Here is a 22,594-nt window from a genome sequence, read left to right as displayed (position 1 = left end):
TGAGCAACGCAATGTTTTAATTTCTTCCTGTTTGATTGGCTCACATTGACCTGTAGAAGCTTTATATGAAGTGGGATCATGGCTTATTCAAGCCAAACCATCAGCCCTCCACCACTGCGCTTCACAGCTGTTATCAGTTTTACTGTATTCTGATGCATAAAACCCTGAAACTAAATGAAATTAGAAAAAAAGAAAAATGCATTAAGCAAAAATGTAAGGAATCTTTTTAATGCCTTGTTCCCTCTGACTCACAGGGCTATCACAGACCCAGACATTACATCGCAACACAAGGTAATTAAACTGGTGCAGTAAGCATATGACAAGCTGAGTGTGGTTCGTGTGTGTGTGTATGAGTGTGTGTTGCCGCCACCAGCATGGCGTCACTTCGGAGTGGAAGGCTGTTACGGCAGCCTCCTAAATCTAAACTGCTGTATAAAATCCCCCTGACAAATTTAAGACCCCATTACCTCAGCCCCCCAAAACTGCTATCTGGGATTGATGGTGTGTGTGTGTGTGTGTGTGTGTGTGTGTGTGTGCGTGCATCTGCAGTTGTGTTGTGCTTGTGTGTTTGTAACGGTCTGCATTATCACTGCTGATATTTTCCTTTCTTACATGAGTTTGCACCCATCTGCGCGCACACACACACACACACACACACACACACACACACCAGCACTGATTTTGTGTGTTTCGTCTGTCAGGACCCATGCAGGAAACGGTGAGGGATTTCTGGAGGATGGTTTGGCAGGAAAACTCGGCCTCTATCGTCATGGTTACGAATCTGGTGGAGGTGGGAAGGGTGAGTTCAGCGCTATAAAAATGATTGTGTCCTGAAATTATGACCTGGAAACTTTTATTTTCCGTCTTGCAGCTGGACTTTCAGGTTGGTGATTATCACCAGGCACTCTGCTTAAATCTGTGTAAATGGTGCTTTTTCAGGTGAAATGTGTTCGTTACTGGCCTGATGAGACGGAGGTTTATGGAGACATCAAGGTGACCCTGATAGAAACCGAGCCTCTGGCTGAATACGTCATCCGGACATTCACTGTCCAAAAGGTAAACAGGACTTCCTTCATCTGGCAGATTTCACCAACCAGACTGGGATTGTGAAGTTGCTCCTTCCTGTCACTGTAGAGACAGTTGATGTCTCTGTTTACATAATATGAAGATTTGATGGTAATATGCTCAGATTGAAGGACAAAACAAGGAAAGGAAGTTTTTTTCTACGCTATATATTTTTTTTAAATCCTGAATTTCCTCTGTTTCTTTTTTGGAGCCTGTTTTTTATATACAGGGTTTCTGCGCATCTTGAAAGTCTTTACGTATCAAAAATTAAGGCTTCAAAATGTCTTAAAATTTTAATTTTTACATAAATTCCTTAATTACAGGTGTTGAATTTTGTCGTGGCAGAACCTTGTAATGCGTTTTATGTAGGTTTTTTTTCTGTGGCCAAAGACAGACAGTTGAGGCTTCTGGTAGCATTCTGCCTATATAGCCTTATTAGCTAGCTAACTTTTATGTGTCTACCGTGGGTAAGTGCAGATTTCTCACCAGTTGGCTGGATGACGTTCGCCTTGATGCTACATGGATTCTGTGCAAAAAAAAGCTCGGCCCTATTGGGATAAAGATGCAGGAAGCCAAATGCAGTGTGAGAAGCACAAAGCTTCTGCCAAGAGCCACAAACAGACTCCAGAAATGTCAGTTTTGATCCTCTGGTGTGGCTAAAGCTCCCCTGAAAATGGTTGTCAGTGATTCTACCAGAACTGATCCAAGAACATTTGGTGTGACGCAAACTCAGAAGTCGGAGGTTTAGTGGATTTTAAACACACTGGTCAAGCGCCAGTAGTAACCATTTAGGAATTTTATTTGAACAAAGCTGTTCCAGTATCTATAGTTAATCTCACAGGTTAACTATAGATAACCTGTGAGATTATCTACCATTTCTTTCTCAAGTTGTCCATTTGTACAAATATATAATGTGCAATTTTATTTTGTACTTTAGTCATGACACAGGTCTTAAGTTTTATTCTTCTTGGCCTCAAGAAGTCTTAAATTTAATTCCTCATGGTTTGAGAAAGTCTTAAATTTCATTCATACTGGTCTTAAAGATCTTACATTTCATTTATAATGGTCTTTAAAAGTCTTAAATTTCATTCATACTGGTCTTAAAGATCTTACATTTCATTTATAATGGTCTTTAAAAGTCTTAAATTTCAGTTGGTGAAACGCTGCAGAAACACTTCTATATGCAATAATCTTTTTTTTTTTTGCTTTGTATGCAGTTAAATTAAGGGACAAAGTTTTTTGAAGCGTCCAGATTAAATCTGTATTTCATGTGAGAGTTTAGACATTTCTGTTTGAGGAAACTTCATCGAAAGCAGGACAACTTCATGTTTCTCTGACCAAAATTGCCTCAAAATCACATTTTTATATACCTACATCTTAAAACATATTTTTTGACTTCTGTCACATTTTTATTTATTTATTTATTTTTTGCTTTTCTGCACTTTACCCTGTTTCTTCCCCCATCCCATATTTCCTTCCTTCTTTCACTCATACGAAAGCAGCTTATCAAGACAAGTCCTCAAGCCTTTGCCGTCAGCGCATTTAGCAAGCCATTAATCCAAAGCACCTCCATGTGTGTGAGTGTGTGTGTGTAAGTTTAAAAGGAAAGCTGATTTCGAAATGCCTGTCATTTATTTCACCATGCAATAATACATGCGAACGCACACACTCAGATTCCGAATTTTCCATCTCCGCTCTGAAGAAGCTCCTGTTACTGCCTGGGTGTGAAAAACAAAGCAACGGGAAGACAAAGGCAGAGAGAGAGAGAGAGAGAGAGAGAACAGGTTCCAGGCAACAATTAAATTGCTTCACTTGCAGTGAATAATGAGAACAGGATCTTAATGAAAACATTTATTAATGGCACATCCAAAGAGATTAACCGAGCAGAGAGTAAGGAAGGCCGACAGGGTCTCAAAGAAAGAGAAAATATGCAAATGCATCTGCAAGAGAGAGAGCAGGATAGATGGAGGACAGGAAAAAAAGATCACAAAAGGTAGCTTGTGTTTGAGAGTCAGGATCAGTTGTAAAGAAAAGCTGTGGGTGAGGGAGGAACATTTCTGTTCCACGGATTGCCAGACATTATTTTCAAAGAGTTCATTTTATCTGTGAAAGTGGAATTTTCACAAAACATGCAGAAAAGAAGATTGCAACTTTAGTTTCACTGCGTCTCTTTCTCACTGTGCAAAACAGATGTCACCTTGTAGTCTTGCATGTGTAGCTGGAGACAATTTCTTTCATGAAGCATTTGTTGTTGTAGACCATCACAAAGAATCCATTAAAATTGGATTTATCTAGTAAACAACACTTTGAAGTGTGGAAATCAAATATTTTTGGTGAAGCCAAAGATTTGGGAGTGTAGCAGGATTATAGTAGTTTAGGGTTTTTCATTAGTTTAGTTTAGACTTTTTGTTTGTCTAACTAGTTTTAATTAGTTTTTATCGGGTTTGATAGTTTTTGGTAATTATTAGCCACGTATTATTAATTATAGCAGTTAGTTTTTTCATGCTTTGGGTAACTTTAAGTGCAGAATTCAAACAGATTAAAGTATCGTATTGTCATGATGGAGGCTCATCCGTTCTCCATGCTGAGTTCTCGATGTGCGACTTTAAAGAGTCAGTGAGTTAAATTCATTAATTCCATGTATTAATACCAAAATACAGCTGGTCCATTTCAAGCCACCTTTGGGAGACAAAAAGGCACCAAAGAACAATTTGATCTCGTTTATCTAAGCTACGCCCCAAAGAGGCGTTCCCCAGTGGGTCACTTCCTCTGAGCGCAGCTCTCATTTGCATTTCCTAACATGTAATTTCCTTTAGGTTTAGCTTAGCAACCAGCTAAAAGAGATAGAAGAAAAATGTATTTATTCTCAACAGAAGTTACCATTTTAAGTTACAGTTAAGGTCCAAGGCACAACTGCAATAAAGACTCACATCAAATAACAGAACTGAGTCATGTTGTGACAAAGCAGACGTGCTTTGTTTCTTTATTAATGAGAGAAAATGGCTAATGAACTCTGGAGTGATTACAGTGACATTTTAGAGTAACATCTGCAGAAATTATTCATGTCTTTGAAAAATCTGTATATGTAGAGCCGATTCACTCAAAATGAAATAAATCGTGTTATTAATAAATGGTAAAGAAATGCTCCATGAAATCTAAAGAAAAAATCTAAAAACAGCACTGATGAAAACTGACAGGAGTTTATGCAACGCAGTGGTTTTAGTTTGTCTAATCTGACCTGTAATCAGACGCCAGTTGGACCATAAATGGTTCTTAAATATGTTCCGGATCAGAAAAGCTCAGAGCAGATTGATGTGAGGTGCAGCTGCAGTCGGCATTGTTACAACCAGGAAGGTCTGATGGAACGAAGGACTGGAGAACATTATGCTTTTCATGAAGCACAGAGCAATTCATGTTTCTCCCAGAAATAAAACACTTACTTAGTTTTCCAAGGTCATTATTTTTGAATGCTTACGCATTTTTCTTTTCTAGTATTAGAAAAATGATGAAGCTTCCAGTGTTTCAGTACAAGAAAATAAACAACAAATCTGTTCTTTTCCATCATGACATCTGTTCTGATGCTTTCTCTCTCCCTCTGTGTTTTTTGAACAATTGTTTTCCTATTTCAATCAACTTGCAGAGAAATGACAGGGAAAACGTAATAAAACGTAGTTGGTTATTGTCCTCACAGAACAATCTCCTCGATGTCAGAGTGAACCTGTAAGTAAAAATCTAATGATTGTTGCAACTTTCTCATCCAGTCGTCCCAAAATATCCAGATTCAGGACACAGTAAAGGGCCAGTGGCTCTCACCAGGTAGTCAGAGCTTCGTCTGGTTGGAGCAGGACAGAGGATGAAAATATTCATGCAAAAAGTGAAAATGTGTTGAAAAGTTGTATAGAATCTCATAAAATTATGGATTCATTTCATTATATCATGTGCTGACAGGAACTGTTAAAATAACTGCAGATGTTTGAAGGAATTATTCTCATTTTTCACTGCGAGGGGCAATTCTGGATTCTCATTTTCCTTCGAACATTTTAATGTTTTTGTTTTATTTTTTCAACCCAAGTATCGTGAATCTGAGGCCATGTTTTTATGTCGCCTATTGATTTAGAGAAGTAATTTCAACATCATAGAGAAGAGTCGATCGATGCAAAGTCGACTAATCACATTACCTTGTGGTTTTTCTGGGTTTTACGCTGCCTTTTGTCCTTCCTCTCCCTCTTCGCTCATTACTCTGTTTTTTACTTCCGTCTTTTCTTTTCTTTCCTTCGTTTCCTTTGTAGTCTCTGTTTCCCTCCCTTTACCATCTCTCCTCTTCTTCCTGTCTCTCAATCTAATCATTTATTCCTTGAACTTTACACTTTCTTACACTCGTTTTTTTTTTTACTTTTATTCCTTCTCTTTTCACTGTGCCATTGTTTCTCCTCAAGCCATCATTATGCTAAAAACTCCACCTTGACCCAGGATGAGGGATGCAATAACAACAGTTTCATTTCAGTTTCTATTCTTGGAGCGTAAACTGAACTTGGGAGATCATGACTCTCCGTTTTAAACCGCTCTCAGTTTAGAAGCATAAAAGGAAATCGATTGTTCTGAATAATTAAAGAAAGAGCACACCGTGTTGTAGGGGAACCGGAGGAAAAGGAAACAAAATCCCAAAGTGTGTCGCAGATCTATGTTCAAAATAGAAACAGAGATTTAGGCTGACATATCATAGTAAAAAGAAAGTACACCTTCTGACACTTTCATAAAAGCAATTTAGTCTTTTCTGGGTTCTATTTTGTTTTTTAAGTGTACAAAACACATCAGATTATGTCTCATTTATTAATGAAGAAGCAAAAAGGGAAAAACTGAGTCAATAACTAATTGACATTAGTTCCTTAATGGAACAGATTCTACGACCACCATGTTTAGCAGCAATGACCCATTAGGTCATTTTCTGGAAGACTGTCAGGAGTTTTGTATTCAGACAATCTTCCACTTCACACCTGCTCGCCGACTCTCTCCTGGGGCCTCAGGTATCTTCTGTGGCTGCAGCCTTTGACCTCCGTTCTGATCAAAATAAAAACAGCACCTTTTCCCTGTCATTTCGTTTCAACAATCTGACTTTCTTTGTTTTTTCCTGATAATTTGAAGTTTTTCAGACTTTCAAGCTGGTATTGCCACATTAAAGAATAAAATGTTGAATTTTGAAATTCACAGAGAATCAATGGCGATATGGAGGCGTAGGGAAACGTTTGTGCCTTTAGTCTCACTGCAGCGTTTTGGACCAACTCAGACAGACAGAGGGAGAACATGTTGGCCTTTAGACGCCAGCAGTTAAAAGAAATGATCAGATTTTGGGGAATGTTTGTCGTGCTCATCACGGTCCCCATTTTTTATTTATAACAGTAATACAGTAAAAAGTATTTATCATCATTATTTCAATCAATCAGCTATTTTGTCTCCAGAAATGTAGTTTAGAGTTTACCGTCATCACGGAGAATTTTCATTTTATTTCCAGTATTTATGCAAAACAATGCCTCCACTGGAGGTAACATGCTTTCAAATTTGCCTCACAGTTGCTGTTTTTCCCTCTTGACTAAGCTATATTTAGATTTGTACTTTTACATTAATGTACGCTCCACCCAGAGGACTTAGGAGGATGCTAGTCTCCTTGGTAGCAAACGGGGAAGCTGAACTGGACGATGGCATTTCTTTCTGTAAGTTTCTCCCTAAAGAACCATCATGAGATTTGAAATCAATTAATCTTTTTTATGGAGCTTGAGTGGCCTTCAGTTTCCCCAAATCTCCCCTGTAAATTAAGCAAATGAGCCACGATAAGTCTTCCTGCCTCTCAGTCCCAGAAGTGGCCCCGAGCGCCGTCTTGACATCCACAAGATTGATTTATTTTCCATGTGAAACCAGACACATCAAGGCCCTTGTTTTGCTGAAAATCCCTGCTGTAAATTAGGGTCCTGAACCGTGATGTGTCTTCTTGTCAGTTTGCCCCAAAAGAGGAAAAAAGCTTTGTGACATACCTGCATTTATCATAATCAGGAGAGAAAATGGCCACCACTCTTCACAAGCAGGTGGAATCCTTTCCTGAGTTTTCACTGCACGGCGTGTCGGCATGTTTTTCAGAAGGGCCACCATGAGATCCGTGAACTTCGCCAGTTTCACTTCACCAGCTGGCCGGATCACGGCGTTCCCTGTTACGCCACGGGACTGCTGGGCTTCATACGGCAGGTCAAGTTCCTCAACCCTCCGGACGCCGGACCCATCGCGGTGCACTGCAGGTAACAGAACGCGCTGAGATGACCTAAATAAAACAAAGTGCTAATCTGCCCATTCAGCTTTCCTGTTTCTGCAGCCCCTGATCTTTCATGAAACTAATTTGAAAAAATATCTTTAGAAAGGTGAACTATGAACTTTGACCTTAGCGTTAGCGTCTGTGTTGCTGCAGCATGTTTAGCAATCAGATGCTATTTTAGGCTTGACCGACTTCGCTGATGTGCTAACTCCTGTTAGCTCAACTTGAACACTAAAGGCTTTTCCAGCAACCATCAGATCGATTTTGAAGCAAAAATAAATCACTAGCCCAGAGAAGCATCCTGTCGCTTGTGCGTCAGATTTACTGCCGTACCAGAAACACGTGAATACAAAGGTTCTGGACTTTTAGATGTTGAAATATTTTAACCAATATTTGATACTTTAAAAATATAAAAGCAAAAATGTAAATTTAAATTCATTACTTTATTTTATCCACCACAATATTTCAGAAAAGTCACCAAAAAGGCCAAGTCGTTACTCAAGCTTGAATAATAAACCCTCTGGTGGGATCTGACATGAAGTTTGAACTGAGTTTCAAAATTCATTTGAAATAATTGAAACTTGTATTAATGCAAAGTGTAGATCTCAGCAGGAGACTACACAAAATAAATGTCAACACCAGCCATTATTCGTAAATAATGGAGGCAAAATACTGTCAGAGGCGCCTATTTTCAAAATTCTCATTCACTTATCAAATGTTTTTGTGTTCTTCTCTCTGACCTATTTTTCCTTTTTTGGTATTTTTTCCACACTGACCCATTTTCCTTTGCATTTGGCTGTGAAGCAGCAGTTGCATCTATTATATAAAATAAAAGGCAAACGTGCTGCAAAGTCGAATTGTTGAAAGTTCAGACTGTTGTCAAATTGGGGCACAGTGTGCAGATTCTTTTTCTTTAAGCATCTAAAATAACTGAATGTTGTTTTCCCATGTCAGAAGACCTGACCAAGCAGTTGGGAAATAACTTGTATATAAATTAAAAAATTTCAGTGCAATATGCATGCAGTGAACTCAAGCTCAAAGCATTTTGTTAAAACATTTCTGATAACCTTAAATCTTTAAAGTCCAAACATATTTCACAGAACAGTTTTGTTAAATCAAAACTTTGAGAGACCTGGTAATCAGTAAAACCTCTTCTACAAATCTTTATTAAATGTTTTCTTGGCCTTTTATTTCTACAATATTTGTTGCTCCCCTGTTAATGTCTCACTTACACAAATACACAATGTTTCAAACACACACTTGTGGATTCCTCATCCACTTTATAGAAGTAAGAAGAAGCAGAAAAAGTGCAGCATAACCAGAGAATGGAAGAAAACAGCAGACAGACAAATGAAGAGAGCCGACACGTAAACAGACGAGCGTGGAGGAAGTGGACAGACAGGCAGGAAGTTATGGCAGTCACTTCCAATTTCCGGGGGCACTCTAACGCTGTTGGCCTGTGTCACAAAGCTTTCAAACACACACACACACACACACACACCCAACAGTATTCTGGTCTCTACATTAATCACAGCCGCTGACAGGTAATCTGCTGAGGCGCTTTCTATCTCTCCTTCCCTCCCTCTCTCTCCTTGTTTTCTCTCTCTCCAGCCGTCTCTGAAAACTGTCATAAGGATGCAGAATGAAAGATGGATCTCTTTCCTCCGCTTCCCTCCATGCCTCTTTTCTTTGGTTTCCTCTCCATGCCTTCACCTGTCCCTCTTCTCCTCCCTGTTATGATCACATCTATCACTCACAGTAACATCTTCACATCGTTCCATGGTTCTGCTTCCTTCTCTCCTCGACTCATTCGCTCCATCTCTTCATCTGTTGGTCTGCCTCGTCTCCCGTCTCTTCTGTCCAGGTGTTGCTGTTCAGTTCTGTCACTTGGATACTGAAGTGTCTTTATGTGTGTGGATGATGGAGGAAACGGTATTTGTGTTTGAGCCTTTGCTAAGTTTGTGTGTTTTGCAGGGAAACGACCCAAGAGCTGTAGAAAGGAGGGAACTTTTCCTCAGACTTTAATGAGGTTTTGGTTAAACGCAGCAGAAGGGTTTGGGTTTGGGGTAGGGTTTGGAGCCACAGCTCTGTCACACTTCAGAAATACCAGCCACTATTAAAGCTAAATATTGAAATGTTGGCCTTATGGCTACACAATTAATGTTTATTACACTTTTCTTTTTTTATTTTAAACGTCCTTGTAGTTTGTTTTCCAAACTTGTAAGATTAATGTAAAGTTAGTGGATAGTGGTTATGATTTGACTCGCTTTTTTATCTTAAACATCCAAGTTACTGCCAAGCTGCTGATGTGGCCTAAACTCTTCTTCAGTTTTTACTCCACACTGTTGTTTTTCATTATTATTATGAGGCACAGCAGCGAAACCTGAAACTGCTGCTGCCAAGGTGCTAAGGTTGTTGCTAGGTAACCAAAGAGTGAGTTAGTTTATTTCTATCAGACGTATTGATCACGTGTCGGTGACGATAGATATTGTAATTGTTTTATTGCCCAGCCGTAACGATGATCAGATTTCTTGTTTATTGGCTCGTCGGTTTTGAATAAATAATTTTTTTAAGCTTTCATAAAACTAGACGTTTTGCTCACAAGCGAGTTGAATCTTTTCCATGTGTTTCTGCAGCGCTGGTGCAGGGAGGACAGGTTGCTTCATCGCTGTGGACATCATGCTGGACATGGCAGAGAACGAAGGAGTGGTGGACATTTTCAACTGCATCCGTGAACTGAGATCCCAACGGGTCAACATGGTCCAGACAGAGGTAGGAGGAAAATATGCACAGTACCAAAGTTGTTACCCAAAGGTAACTTCAAGGAGTGAGAACCTGATGCTGTTGGTTTAATGTCCTTAAACCACCAGATTCCCTCAAGAGTTGTTTTTGTGATCCAGTTAGAATCATTGTTCTCCAGTGTTTATTCAGCAGCTCTAAATGAGCCTGATCAGTCATTATTAACGAGACGGGTTGTAACTGTTGGCCTTGTCGTTTTGGAACAGAGGTATTCATGTCCTTTCTAAGCTGCTCTAAGCCCATCTAATCCATCCCGCCCCGGATTTCCATTTGTGCCTTTAATGAAACTAGTGCGCTTCCAAAAAAATGAACTTTTCCACCATTAGGAGGAGAACAGCCTGACTGCTTTAAGCTTCAAGACTAAATGACTTTTGAATGCATTAGAAGTGTTTGGTTCATGAAACCCACCCAGAGCATCACATGGAGGGTTTTCTCTGTTATGTTGACAACGGTGCTGTTACTGCTAGCTTTTTGTGTGTGTGCCTCTTGAAACCAAGCTAAATGCATCCTGCCCTGCCTGTTTAAATGTGTGGGAGCAATTTGTGTCAGCGTACAAGCAGTTCGCCTCTATTATAATCCTGCTCCGCACAACACAAAGCAATTAATCTTTTAAAAGGCACAGGGAAAAGTGTGTGTATCACTCATCTGTTTGCGCGTGCCTTTCTGCATGTGGATGTGTATTTGAATGCCACTAAAGTAGGTAATGACCAACAGAGGTCACTTTGATAATGCTTTTAAACTCGCCTCTCCACTCGAAGGGCAACAAATCAAAATTCAGCAGAGACGGAAGCTGAGCGATAACATTGGAGGCAAATTGAAAATGCGAGAAGCTGCAGACAAACACGTGTGGGACACGGACAAAAAACCTGAACTGACACAAGATAAAGCAGCCAGCTGTAAATTAGTATGCACTTTGTCTGCTGCAGCTCTCACCTGAGGGTTTAGGGGTTCAGACAAGAAAGACTAAACTTCACCATAAAGGACCAATGCACTGCAACACTCCCTGCTCCATCAGCTCTGTCTTAGTCTGCCGTAACAGCAGTAGAATGCCAATTCTGTATTTATATGCATAAACAAACAGAAACTGAGTTCCTAGCTTGCTTACTTTTGAAAATGCTGCTGGACCAAAAATGCATCGTTTACTCAACAAGTGACATTTGTTGCTGCTCTGAACAAGTTCAAGGCTGAGCAGCTGTTTGCTCACCATGTCAGGAGACAGAAAACACCCAGACTTTCTGTTGTTGGTGTTGCAGGAGCAGTATGTGTTTGTTCATGACGCCATCTTGGAGGCGTGTCTATGTGGGAACACAGCGATTCCAGTGTGCGAGTTCAGAGCGGTTTACTACAATATCAGCAGACTGGATCCACAGACCAACTCCAGCCAGATTAAAGACGAGTTCCAGGTAAGTCCAGGGAAAAGTTTTTGTTCACAAAAAGGCAAAAAAGTTTTTATCCCTTAAATTCAAGAATGTGTTTTTTTTTTTAGCTGAATCGTAACGATTTAATTTATTGTTATGAATCTGATAGACGCTGAATATAGTGACACCTAGAGTTCGTCCAGAGGACTGCAGCGTGGGCTTACTGCCGCGGAACCACGATAAGAACCGCAGTATGGACGTTCTGTCTGCTGACCGATGTCTGCCTTTTCTCATATCTGTTGATGGAGAGAGCTCCAACTACATCAACGCTGCATTAATGGACGTAAGTTTAAACACACTTCTGATGTTCTTCATAACTTCAGTGCTCTGGTTACCATTTACCTGTAGACCACATTAACCTTCCAGAGCCACAAACAGCCAGCAGCCTTCATTGTTACCCAGCATCCTTTGCCAAACACCATGGGGGATTTCTGGAGGCTGGTGTTTGACTACAACTGCTCCTCCATTGTCATGCTCAACGAGATGGATGCAGCACAGGTACAACATGCACTATGTTTTAGGAGTGCTGCCATCTACTGGCAGAACATGTCAGATTGAATAAATAATGATGTAAAGGCATTGAAATCCTAGAGCCTGTCTCTTCTGATGTCATAGTTATGTATGCAGTACTGGCCGGAGAAGAACTCGTGCTGCTACGGCCCGATCCAAGTGGAGTTCATATCAGCGGACATCGATGAAGACATCATCAACCGGATCTTCAGGATCTGCAACATGGCTCGGGTATCCAGAGTTTCCCTTGTTAATCCACAACAGTTTCACTGAACGCAGCCTGAATGTCTGAAACTCAGGTCGGCAGTGACACACTTCACATCGTCACATCTGGTTCAAAATGTGCCAATGATACGGTGAAATGTTCTGACCCGGAAGCCAACTCAGGTTTAGGCAGATCAGTTTAATGCTCAGTAGATGCCAAAGGACAAAACAAAATGATTTTATTTGAAAAGAAACTGAGGCCTGGTTACTATTTACATCATGCAGCATTTGAGGTATTGCTGAAACGATTAATCGTGATTAATCAATTAGTAAATTAGTTGATTCTTTTATTAACTGCATAATCGTTAACTGAATTATACAGACTCAAAAAGACCATTTTCTGAAAGAACAGAACAGAGCAGCAATTGAAATTGAATATGTTTGTATATATATATATATATATAGCATTTCAGTAAATAGAAAAATCTCCTAGTAAGCACCTTTTCCAATCCAATTATTAATCAGTTTTAATAAATAAATAAAACACCAGATTAGCCCTTCACTGTACTGACACGTTCAGCAGAAATGCCTCAGTTTTTCACATTATTAAAAGTATTTTTTAGCTGCAGATGCATTCTTTGCTACAAATAATCAAACATACATGCAAGGAAAGCTTTATTATTGCACTTTAGGTAAGAAAATGTTAATTTTCTCATTTAAAAAAAGGAATTAAATTTCTCACTCGCATATTTCTGTGTGTTTCTAATATTGCAATTTTTAAATGAATAGTTAGTTGCAGCCCTAGTTTGGAGTAGAGCTGGTTCAGACCTTTGTTCTCCTTGATGGACTTTTGAAAGAGCGTTCTTTAGGATGAGACTTTTCCTCACCTTTCCCTGCTTCCCATCTGCCTCACTTCCTTTTGTTACTCCCTTCTCATCTCATCCATGACGGTACGACTCCAGTGCTGCCCTCTCGTCTGTGAGCTCCTATAGCGCTTAGTGAACTCTCCTCCCACCTCCTCTCTCTCTCTTCCTCTCTCAAACACATCACCAGTGTAGTGTGAAATGGCTCATATCATCGCCATAACAGCACATCTCACTCTGCTAGAGTCTGAAGTACCAACCACTAAGCCATCAAATGAGGGAAACTGTGAAAGAGGGGAAAAGAGGAAAAATATATAAAATATACAAATTAGTGGGAAAGAGAGAAGACAGACAAAAAGGTGAGAGAAGTAAACCAGCAGGTCTGGATCAATCTGGATGTGTAGGAATAAAATAAAATACATTTGATTGTCTTTCACTGATGAAATTATTTATTAGGTTGAGTGGATTTACTCAGCAGAAATGAATTAAGAAGTTGTTTTAATAAAATTATCAGTTATATGGTATTCAGTCGTCCTGCTTTGTACTCACATTTTCAATTTACTGACAAAAACCACCAGGCATCAGGTTAAACTGCTCTGATTTTTGGAAGAGAAAACAGCCCACAGCATCATACTTCCTCCACCAGACTTAACAGGGGCTTGGTAATGGTAATTATACCACTGGCTCTCTGACACTGATGCTGAACAGACAATTTAATTCAAATACAAGTTTAATCAAATTCAATTTTCTTTAAAGTACATTTGATCAAAAAAAAGTCAAAACGAGCATCTTTTGTGACCTCTAGTAATATATATTTTACCTATTCAACTTTTACAGTTGTAGATATTTTAGGTGCACAGCTGCTTTCTAAAACAAAGATGTGTGTTTCTGTTAAACTCACATGCATATTGTCATCTGCTGCATTAACAGTCTTTTACATTCCCTCCTTTCTTCACAGCCACAGGACGGTTACCGCCTGGTGCAGCACTTTCAGTTCATTGGCTGGCCCGCCTACAGGGACACGCCTCTTTCCAAGCGCTCCATCCTCCAGTTGGTCAGGAGGTTGGCCAAGTGGCAGGAGCAGTACGACGGAGGAGACGGGAGGACTGTGGTGCACTGCCTGTGAGTGCAGACAAAACATTTTAAATGTTATTCAGGTTCAACTGGACCGTTTTCTAACCCAAACAAGACAAAAGACAAAGTTTATACATCTGAACCAGCACTTAGCTGGATTACAAAACATTATTACACAATTACTAATACAATTTTCTAAAAAAAACGTTGCTGAGACTTAACTCAGCAACTTTATGAACAGTATTCAAACAGGCAAAGTTTGAATTGAACAGGTGGCTGCATTGAGGACTAATGATCTGCACCACACAGATATTTGTTAGAGCTAAAGATGATTTGTTGTTAGATTGTGAGAAATCTAAAGCCTGACATGCGTCTCAAAAGTAGATCATTATCCAGGTTTAGCTTTGTTTCAGACATGTATTCATGTGTAGTTTAATAATTAAAACATGGTGAGAAGCTTTTAGTTTCCTGTTAAGGAAAACGATAATCCCTGTCATGATGCTTTACTGTTAATTTATTTACATAGCAACATTTCAGCAACAGGGCAGATCAAAATGCTTTACATCATAAAAACATAACCGCTATAAAACAAGCAGTAAATTTTACATTTTGCCAAATGCCATCATCAAAGTCATAAATCAAATATACATTTTTGGGCCTGATCTTTAGCTTCCAGCTGTGAAGCTGTGCGTTGACTCTGGATCGTTCCCGTTTCGGCCCAAAGACGATAACTTTAGTTTGTTTCTGTTCAGCTGGAGAAAATGATGGCAGCTCCACACTTTATCTGTTCTGATCACGTGTTCAGTGCTTGGACGTTCAGAATCACCTGGTAACATTGAAAAGTCTGTATGAACGAAGCAAAGTGAATCATTTTCAAAAAGTTTAATTTCAGTTTTAAAACGTTTTTCTGTGGACAGACCAATTCACCGTTCCCCTGTTGAAGGACCCAAGTCGACAGGAAACGGTCTAAAACATGCAGTTTGTTGACCCACAGCTGGAGCCGTCCAACGATTTAAAGGAATAATTTAGGATTGGGGTTCTATGAAGTAGTCATCAGTAGTCAATACCTTTCCTGCAGCTGGGATTCTGACATCTTGTCCTGGGCCCAAAAAGCAGCTTTAGCCTTAGAAAACAACATATGAACCCAATAGAAGAGGAAACTTCTATTTGGATTAGTTAAGCTTCCAAAAATATATTCGACAAAAAGCATGAACATGAAACGGTGCCGATCCTGTGGTCCTGGTAGCCTTCAGGTTGTCCCAGCAGAGCGGAGAGGCTCAAACCAGGCGATGCAACAAACAGACTCAGACAAGTTGTTTTGTGTGGAAACACTAACTTTGACTTTCTGATGTATTAAATTCATTTTTCTCTCAGCTCATTGTGGCAATAAAGTCTCATCTACCAACAAAAGCTCCACACTATTAGGTTTTCCCTTTAAATATCAGTTGAGAAATGCCGTTTACAAACTTGGTTCCGATTCATTTAATAGCAATTTCATCCTTATGCACAGCTTAAAAAATAAAAGTCCTAATCTTCTGCACCAACACTGCAACAAATTACACAGATCATTTATCTTTACTGTTCGGAGGAGCTTCTGTTGTGTTACAGCTCATGCAGTAAAACAATCCTTCAATGTCCACTTTTGAAATTTATAACACTGTTGGTTACAGGCTGATTACACACACTCAAATTCACAAACTCTGCTGAGCTCCATAAAAATCCATCTGAGCAAAACAAATGAGGTAAAACAGCAGGAATACACAACGTCTCCCATTTCAAACTGGTGGAGGAACAAGAAACTGCTGGCAGGTCCTGTAGGTTAAATTACTCAATATAATGTCCACAAAATTAGGTATAGATCTAGAAATGATTCATTTTCATTGCCCTGATTAAATGGAAGTTAAGGTCACTGGGCTGGAGATAAAAGTTCAATCCAGACATACATTAAGTTTTATACAGGAAAATGAATTGCTTCTGTGAAGACACTGACTAATCAAACAAAGCGATTGATTTTGCTCCTCTGTAACATCAGTAATAATAATAAAAGATGATGATTCAATTAGCAGCAGGTGAAAATTGATTCCCTCTCCCCCACCGCGCGTCACGTCTCAATTTAAGCAAATAAACCAGAGTCTGTTTATTCAGTCATCAAAGCAAGTTAGGCAAAGCAGAGTTATGTTTGAAACTAGCGTAAGTTAAGACCTTCTTGAAGACATGATCATAAAATATGTGGATTTATAAGAACCGTCAGAGTCGAAGCCGCATCACAAGCAGCTCACAGAAACAAGCCACCAGAAGAGGAGCAGTCAGTTCACTGCTAACGACAGAAAAATGATGTTCTCATTTATTTATCCTGGTTTTAAAGTAAACATCTGCAGATGCCATTTCACTTCAACCACCATGTGTACCACTGCTGCCTGTTGAGTCACATTGAACACGTTCCACTCTGCTGCCTGATGATGTTCAGTTTGCATATTAAATATCAAGCAGTCGCTTCATTTTTCCGTCTTCTATGATAAAAATAATTTATTAATCTTTTGCACTGAAGTGCTTTGGTGGATTAACTCCTACTCAGTCCTACAACATGGACCATTACATCAGGAAGCTTGTGTTCTTTGAAGGCATATGTATCAATCAGACTTATTAGTAAAAAGATGTTAAAAAATTACTGTAAGTTTGATACCCGCTACTTAATTTTAAATATAGAATAAAGGTAAATGTCAGGTCGGTGCACACCGAGGGATTCGAGTTATTTTTTTGTCCAGCGTTTAAACTAATATTTTGTAAAACCTTTCAGAGAAAACCAGGTTTAAATTAGAACTTTATTATTCATTTCTATCAGTTCATTTTCCCAGCAGCAGTCAGATGGAGTCTGGTCATTACCTTTGCTAATTTTACTGAGCAGCATCAGAGTAATCCACAGACATCAGTGTGGATCCAAGTACAACCTGGAACAACAGCCAGGAAACAGAAATATTCATAACTTTTGATTTCTGGGACCTAATTACCAGAATAATACTAATTCAGATCTAAAAAACAGTTTGCAAATGAAATTCTCTGTGGCTTTAATTAGATTTCTAGTGCAGCAACTTTTAGATATTCACAGTACAAACTGCTGGACTTTTCTCATACATATCCGATTATAGTATAAAAGTTATTCAGTTGTCTTGACCCTACTGGCCACTCGAGTCCTGACCCGTTTTAAATCAAATCAGCTTTCCTGCTTCTTCTTCTTCAGTAATTAGGTTCATCACATTAATGTCTTTTAGCCCTAAGATGTAACCTAAAGCACTATTGCAAAATGGATTTAAAATATTTCTCCTGCATCTTCATGTTAATTTTTATCCCAAAGCAGAAAAAAAACATCAGAAGTAGATAAAGAATTGCTAAAGGAAAACCTTTGCATTCTAAACCTGGTCTCAAAGCAGAGAGGACCTGAGGTGTTGCATCGCTTTCTGAAACAAAACTGGAAAATTACACATACCTCACAGAAAAAATATTATTTAAAGCTTCTGTTAGTTTGACACCATCTAAGCTAAGGATCCAGGAGCTGAATCCCTCCTGGCATTAATATTTTACACAGAAAGTAGCTTCAGCTAATCATTTCCCAGGTGGCATTTGGCTTCAACCTAAATGACTTAGTGGTGCAGAGACTTAGTTAATCTCTGCACCACTAATAGATTTTAACACATTAAACCATTTTTATTTTTTACAAAAAGCTGGAACCTTTTTGAGTTTCTGTTACATCCATAAATCTGACAAGCAGCATCCGCAAACAGCAGCGGATGACAGAGCCTGTTCTCTCGGCCCACTAGGGACCAATTTCTGCTTCAAAAACCGATCTGATGATGGGAAAGACAAGTGTTTTGTTAAAGCTAGGCTAAAAGGAGCTAGCTGGTTAGCGAAGCTATTCAAGTGTAGAATAGCATCCCAATGGCAAACATGTTGCAGCAGCACCTACAGCTCTGCTCTGGTGGATCTGCTGCATCCATAACCTGCGACATCTGAGGCTTCATGACTTGTGACAAAATGTGACATTTTGGGGCCTTTTATCGTCTCCAGTCCAGGGATTATCTGGACATGTTCCAAGTAAAAAAACAACTCACCGAATAATACTTACTGAAAGCAGGTTGGATTGAAAATCACACACAAATCAAGAGAAATATTACTTTTGTACAGCAAATTCTCATTCAGTTGCCAACTCCACATGGGAATAATATTTGACATTTATGTTTTTGTTCAGTCTAAAAAAATTCAGATCTATTTTTCATTTCAGTGTTTCATGTTTTGAACAACTTGTTCTATTTGTGACATTTGATGGTTTTCAGAATACTTCCAGGTTTGTAAGTGTTGCTGATAAAGCTCTTCGGTCTCGTTGTTCTGCTCTGCAGCACTGGAGGAGGACGCTCTGGGACGTTTTGTGCCATCTGCAGCATCAATGAGATGATCCAGCAGCAGAACATTGTGGACGTTTTCCACACAGTCAAGACGCTGAGGAACAACAAGACAAACATGGTGGAGACGATGGTGAGAATTAGGGAGCTTCTGGACAGAATACCAACAAACTTTAAATAAGTTAGATTTTACAAGAGATGGTGTTACATTTAAAGCTAATTTGCAAATTGAGACAGATGAAAAACATTAGGTTTAAATTATTATGTACAGTCCAAACCTTGAGTTATCACCAAAGGGACATTACAGATTCAATTAGTCAAATTCATTTCTTCATTCTCACCAAATGCTTTTAGTTAGAGCAGAAAGAGGTCGAGCAAAACTCACCAATAAAGCAGCTTCAAGGTAAAATATGAACAAAATGCAGAGTTATAGGTCACCGCAGGAAAATGAGCTTTCATGAAAAATCAGAGCAGAGCTGTGAAGTCAGGATGTTCACATCCAAGGTAATGAGCTTTAGTAAATAAGCTTTTTTTAATGTAAAAAAGAAACTTTTCAAAAGGTCATAAGTTCATGAATAAGAGCATCTGATTGGCCATTTATGCCCTTTTATGAGTAGTAATTGTCATTTTATGGTTTATCTCCTTACTTATGCCTCAAAGGCCAAGTTTTTACTCCAGAAATGTAACAGACATATTTCACTACTTTTCACTTTAGTCAAGATTATCCATACGTCTGGCATGTTTAGATTATAGTTTTTCTTTTGCAGCCAAGAAGTTTTCTTATCTAATTTTAAATGACAGATGCGTCCCAAAGGACAAAAAAAAATAAATTAAAATTGATGGTAATAACTGTTTTAATCGGCCACCGACTGTCACGTTTTTAACTTTTGTAGTTCAAGTTGAATTTCTGAACCGTTCAGATTAAATAAACGTGATGACTGAGCCCCTCTGCTTGGTCTCCTCCTCAGGAACAGTACAAGTTCTGCTATGAAGTGGCTTTAGAGGCTCTGAACTCCTTCTGATCCGACGCCTCCCGTCTTTCTCAGAGCTACACTGAGTGAAAACCTGCTGAGCTGAACTCAACCTGGGAGAGTGTGTGTGCGCATCCTTTTGGTGTGCCTGTGACCTGTACAGAGGATGGGGGGGAAGCCGCCAACAAACACACTCATTGTTTTGTGTGTGCATTTGCTTCAGCAAGACAATGGACTTTACATGCTTGTATAAAGAGAAATTATGTTCAATTGAGATGTTTAAAAAAAAAAAGCCAATTTTTTTTTCTTTCTCTTTCCTCTCTGCCAGGCTGTGATGTGACTAATGTACAGTATTTCCTTTTTAGATATATTCTACGCCTTGAATGTCGTCTCCCTCTGAAGGCTCGAAGCACACTGGAAGATTTTACAGAGTTAAAGTCAGGTTAAAATAAATCTAATTTTTTATAGCATATTTGCTCTTTGACCGAAACAAACTGTTACTAATGCAACAAAATTAGGTTTACCAGTTCAGAAAACAGAACATGGATCAACATGTCCTACCTTTGAAGGCCAAAGCAACTCTGAATTTTTCCTCTTTCTGGATCTGTACAATGATGAAGTGAGTCTTCCAGTGTGCATCCTCTCTTTCTGTAAATAAGATAAGGCAACCACAGTCAAACAAACAAACACCAGAACAAAATTATTTCGCTGCAGCTCTGAGAAGCTGTTTGTCATTTTCATTCATTTATAATTTGGTGCGTTTTCTTTCTACAGCCTGTACATGTGTGAAAATAAGATTTTTTTATATTTTGCTTTTTCAGCTGCTGGAACAGGATCCGGGTGCTTGATTGTTACGTTAAAAAAAAGTATCTGTTTTGGAAAGAAACCTGCGTCCATCAAACTATCGGTGATGCATTTGCATGTGTGACACTTTGAGCTCAGCTGAGCAGCACCAGCCTGTGGAAAGGTGTAAATATGGAGAGAGGAAACCTTTTTCGCACTATTTTTGCAATGAAAGATGGATTTGATCCATTTAAGATATGTGCTCACCAAGTCCGATCAGAAAGAAATTTACTCTGTTAAGTGTCCTTGATTTCCATCCAATTATGAAGCCATGCTCTAAGGTTTAGAGGTGAAGTTTCAGTTTCAACCCTCCACTTTCTAATCATCAAAATGACAGATATGGTTCACATGCATTTTTACTCTGCAAAAAGGAGAGCAGGTTTAAAAAAATCTCAGATTTTTGGGTAGAAAATTGTTTCAGCCTATAAACAGAGAACCTACATGAGGTGAAATGTGGATCTAATGAGAATTTTCCAGGTGGTAGAGACCGTAGGTATCTGTTCCCTCCCATTTAGTCAGAGGATAGAGGAAATGCACCCTGTTGGCGTTATCAGACTTTACACACCAGGACACAATAAAAATGGTCGTCTTTACCAGGTTCTACGATGATTCAAATGCAGTCGTCACCCATCTGCTAAATGGGGAACGCAGTGTCACGCACTATTAGCTAATGCGCTAATAGCAGAGCTAATATTCCTCGACCATTTTAGCCAACTATGAAAACATTTAGTGCACTTACATTGGATAAATTCTAAAGCTAATTTACTTGCCAATCTTCAGTTGAATAAAGTTTGGGTTATCGACCGTTACAAATTCACTTTCATTCTATTGGCTGAGAGGTTGCCAGGCGACTGTGCCAAAAGGCAGTTCCATGTTTCTTAAGTCAGCAGAGTCTGAGCAGAGACTAATTGTGAGCGTGAGGAGAAGTTTTGAGTACAAGCGTTACAAGTTTTGAAACAAAAGACATGAAGTCCTGCTTTCAAAATATAAATGTAAGCAAAAATATTAAAAGTTTTGAGAACAGAAGACATGAAATCCTGCTTTCAGACTGAAAATGTGTGCTCTTGGATTATGACATATGACAGCAGTGAAAGGCTTGATCAGCTTGATTTCATGAAAAACCTTCAGAAACAAATGTCTGCAAACACAAACAGAAGCAACTTTGTAAGGAAGAGTAGCTGAGAATTTCCTTCACACTGGGTGATTACTGAAATTATTATTAGATTATTGGATCTACTTATAACGTCTTCATTTTGGCATATTTGTTTTGATACCTGTGGAGGTTTTAGGGCGTTTTTATAAACTTGAGGTCAGATTTAAATTGTTTTGGAATTATGTGCAGACCATTTGTTTTTCTTGTTTCCTGATATCTAAAACATTAACAATGAAACAGGGATTTTCCTCCTAACCTAACTTTACCTTAAGCCTTTTAGAACCTGAAAGTATATAATTCACTCCTGTGTTGGTTATTTTGTTCAGAAATGTCTCATAACTGAACAACAAAAATGCCCATAATCAAAAAAAGCAGCAAAACGTATAAAATAATACGACAGTCTTTGTTTACGTTCCCCTCTCCCCCCCCAGCTTGAGTCCATTTGGACTTATGGACCTACTGAGACAGACTAACAGTTCTATACTGAAGACAGCATGAATGACAGAAATCTTTATCCATTTTTCATTTTTACAGAGGCTTTATTTTACTTTATATGCTTGATTCACGGCTCTTAACTTGTACTATATTTTATTTCTGACCCATTCATTGTGAGGTTTTGTCCTGAATTTGTACATTTCTTTTGTAAAATTCTTACTCTGATGATTATTTGTCAAGCAAAGTGCTGTTTAGATCTGGTGATGCCATTTTCATTGGTTGTTTAGTTGTTTGAAATGTGGTTAACAGTAAATAAAGGGACCAAAACACTGAATGGAATCTTGCTGCTGTTCCTTTTTACAGTTTCATAACAGATCTAATATTCATATAGGAACGTGGTTTTTCCAGAGTAACTGGAGAAAACTCACATGCATGAAAACTCCAAGCAGAAAGTCCTCAGGCTGGGACTCCAAACCAGGAACTAGCTACCAACTTCACCACAAGACCTTCCAAGGAATCCATTAAAACAAAATTTGTCCCAGTGATCACCAGGAAAGAGTGAAATAG

General features: G+C 38.9%; 1 protein-coding gene across 1 annotated transcript in view; it reads left to right on the top strand.

Moving 5' to 3' along the window:
- The window catches only part of LOC106957106 (receptor-type tyrosine-protein phosphatase T-like), an 80,451-nt gene extending 60,043 nt beyond the window's left edge, over window positions 1-20,408 (top strand). The window contains exons 10-21 of the mRNA XM_015048330.1: window positions 255-291; window positions 702-799; window positions 940-1,056; window positions 7,195-7,349; window positions 10,000-10,135; window positions 11,416-11,565; window positions 11,690-11,863; window positions 11,947-12,078; window positions 12,196-12,321; window positions 14,116-14,279; window positions 18,623-18,758; window positions 19,594-20,408. Of these exons, the coding sequence (XP_014903816.1) occupies window positions 255-291; window positions 702-799; window positions 940-1,056; window positions 7,195-7,349; window positions 10,000-10,135; window positions 11,416-11,565; window positions 11,690-11,863; window positions 11,947-12,078; window positions 12,196-12,321; window positions 14,116-14,279; window positions 18,623-18,758; window positions 19,594-19,647 (1,479 nt within the window). The 3' untranslated portion in view covers window positions 19,648-20,408. The remainder of the gene's footprint in view (window positions 1-254; window positions 292-701; window positions 800-939; window positions 1,057-7,194; window positions 7,350-9,999; window positions 10,136-11,415; window positions 11,566-11,689; window positions 11,864-11,946; window positions 12,079-12,195; window positions 12,322-14,115; window positions 14,280-18,622; window positions 18,759-19,593) is intronic.
- Window positions 20,409-22,594: the final 2,186 nt, after the last annotated feature.

This window comes from Poecilia latipinna, unplaced genomic scaffold (assembly GCF_001443285.1).
Source record: "Poecilia latipinna isolate Pla-1442-1.1 unplaced genomic scaffold, P_latipinna-1.0 Scaffold875, whole genome shotgun sequence".
In the NCBI taxonomy this organism is placed as follows: domain Eukaryota; kingdom Metazoa; phylum Chordata; class Actinopteri; order Cyprinodontiformes; family Poeciliidae; genus Poecilia; species Poecilia latipinna.
The sequence above is the reverse complement of the archived record's forward strand: the minus strand, read 5'-3'. Positions and strand labels throughout refer to the sequence as shown.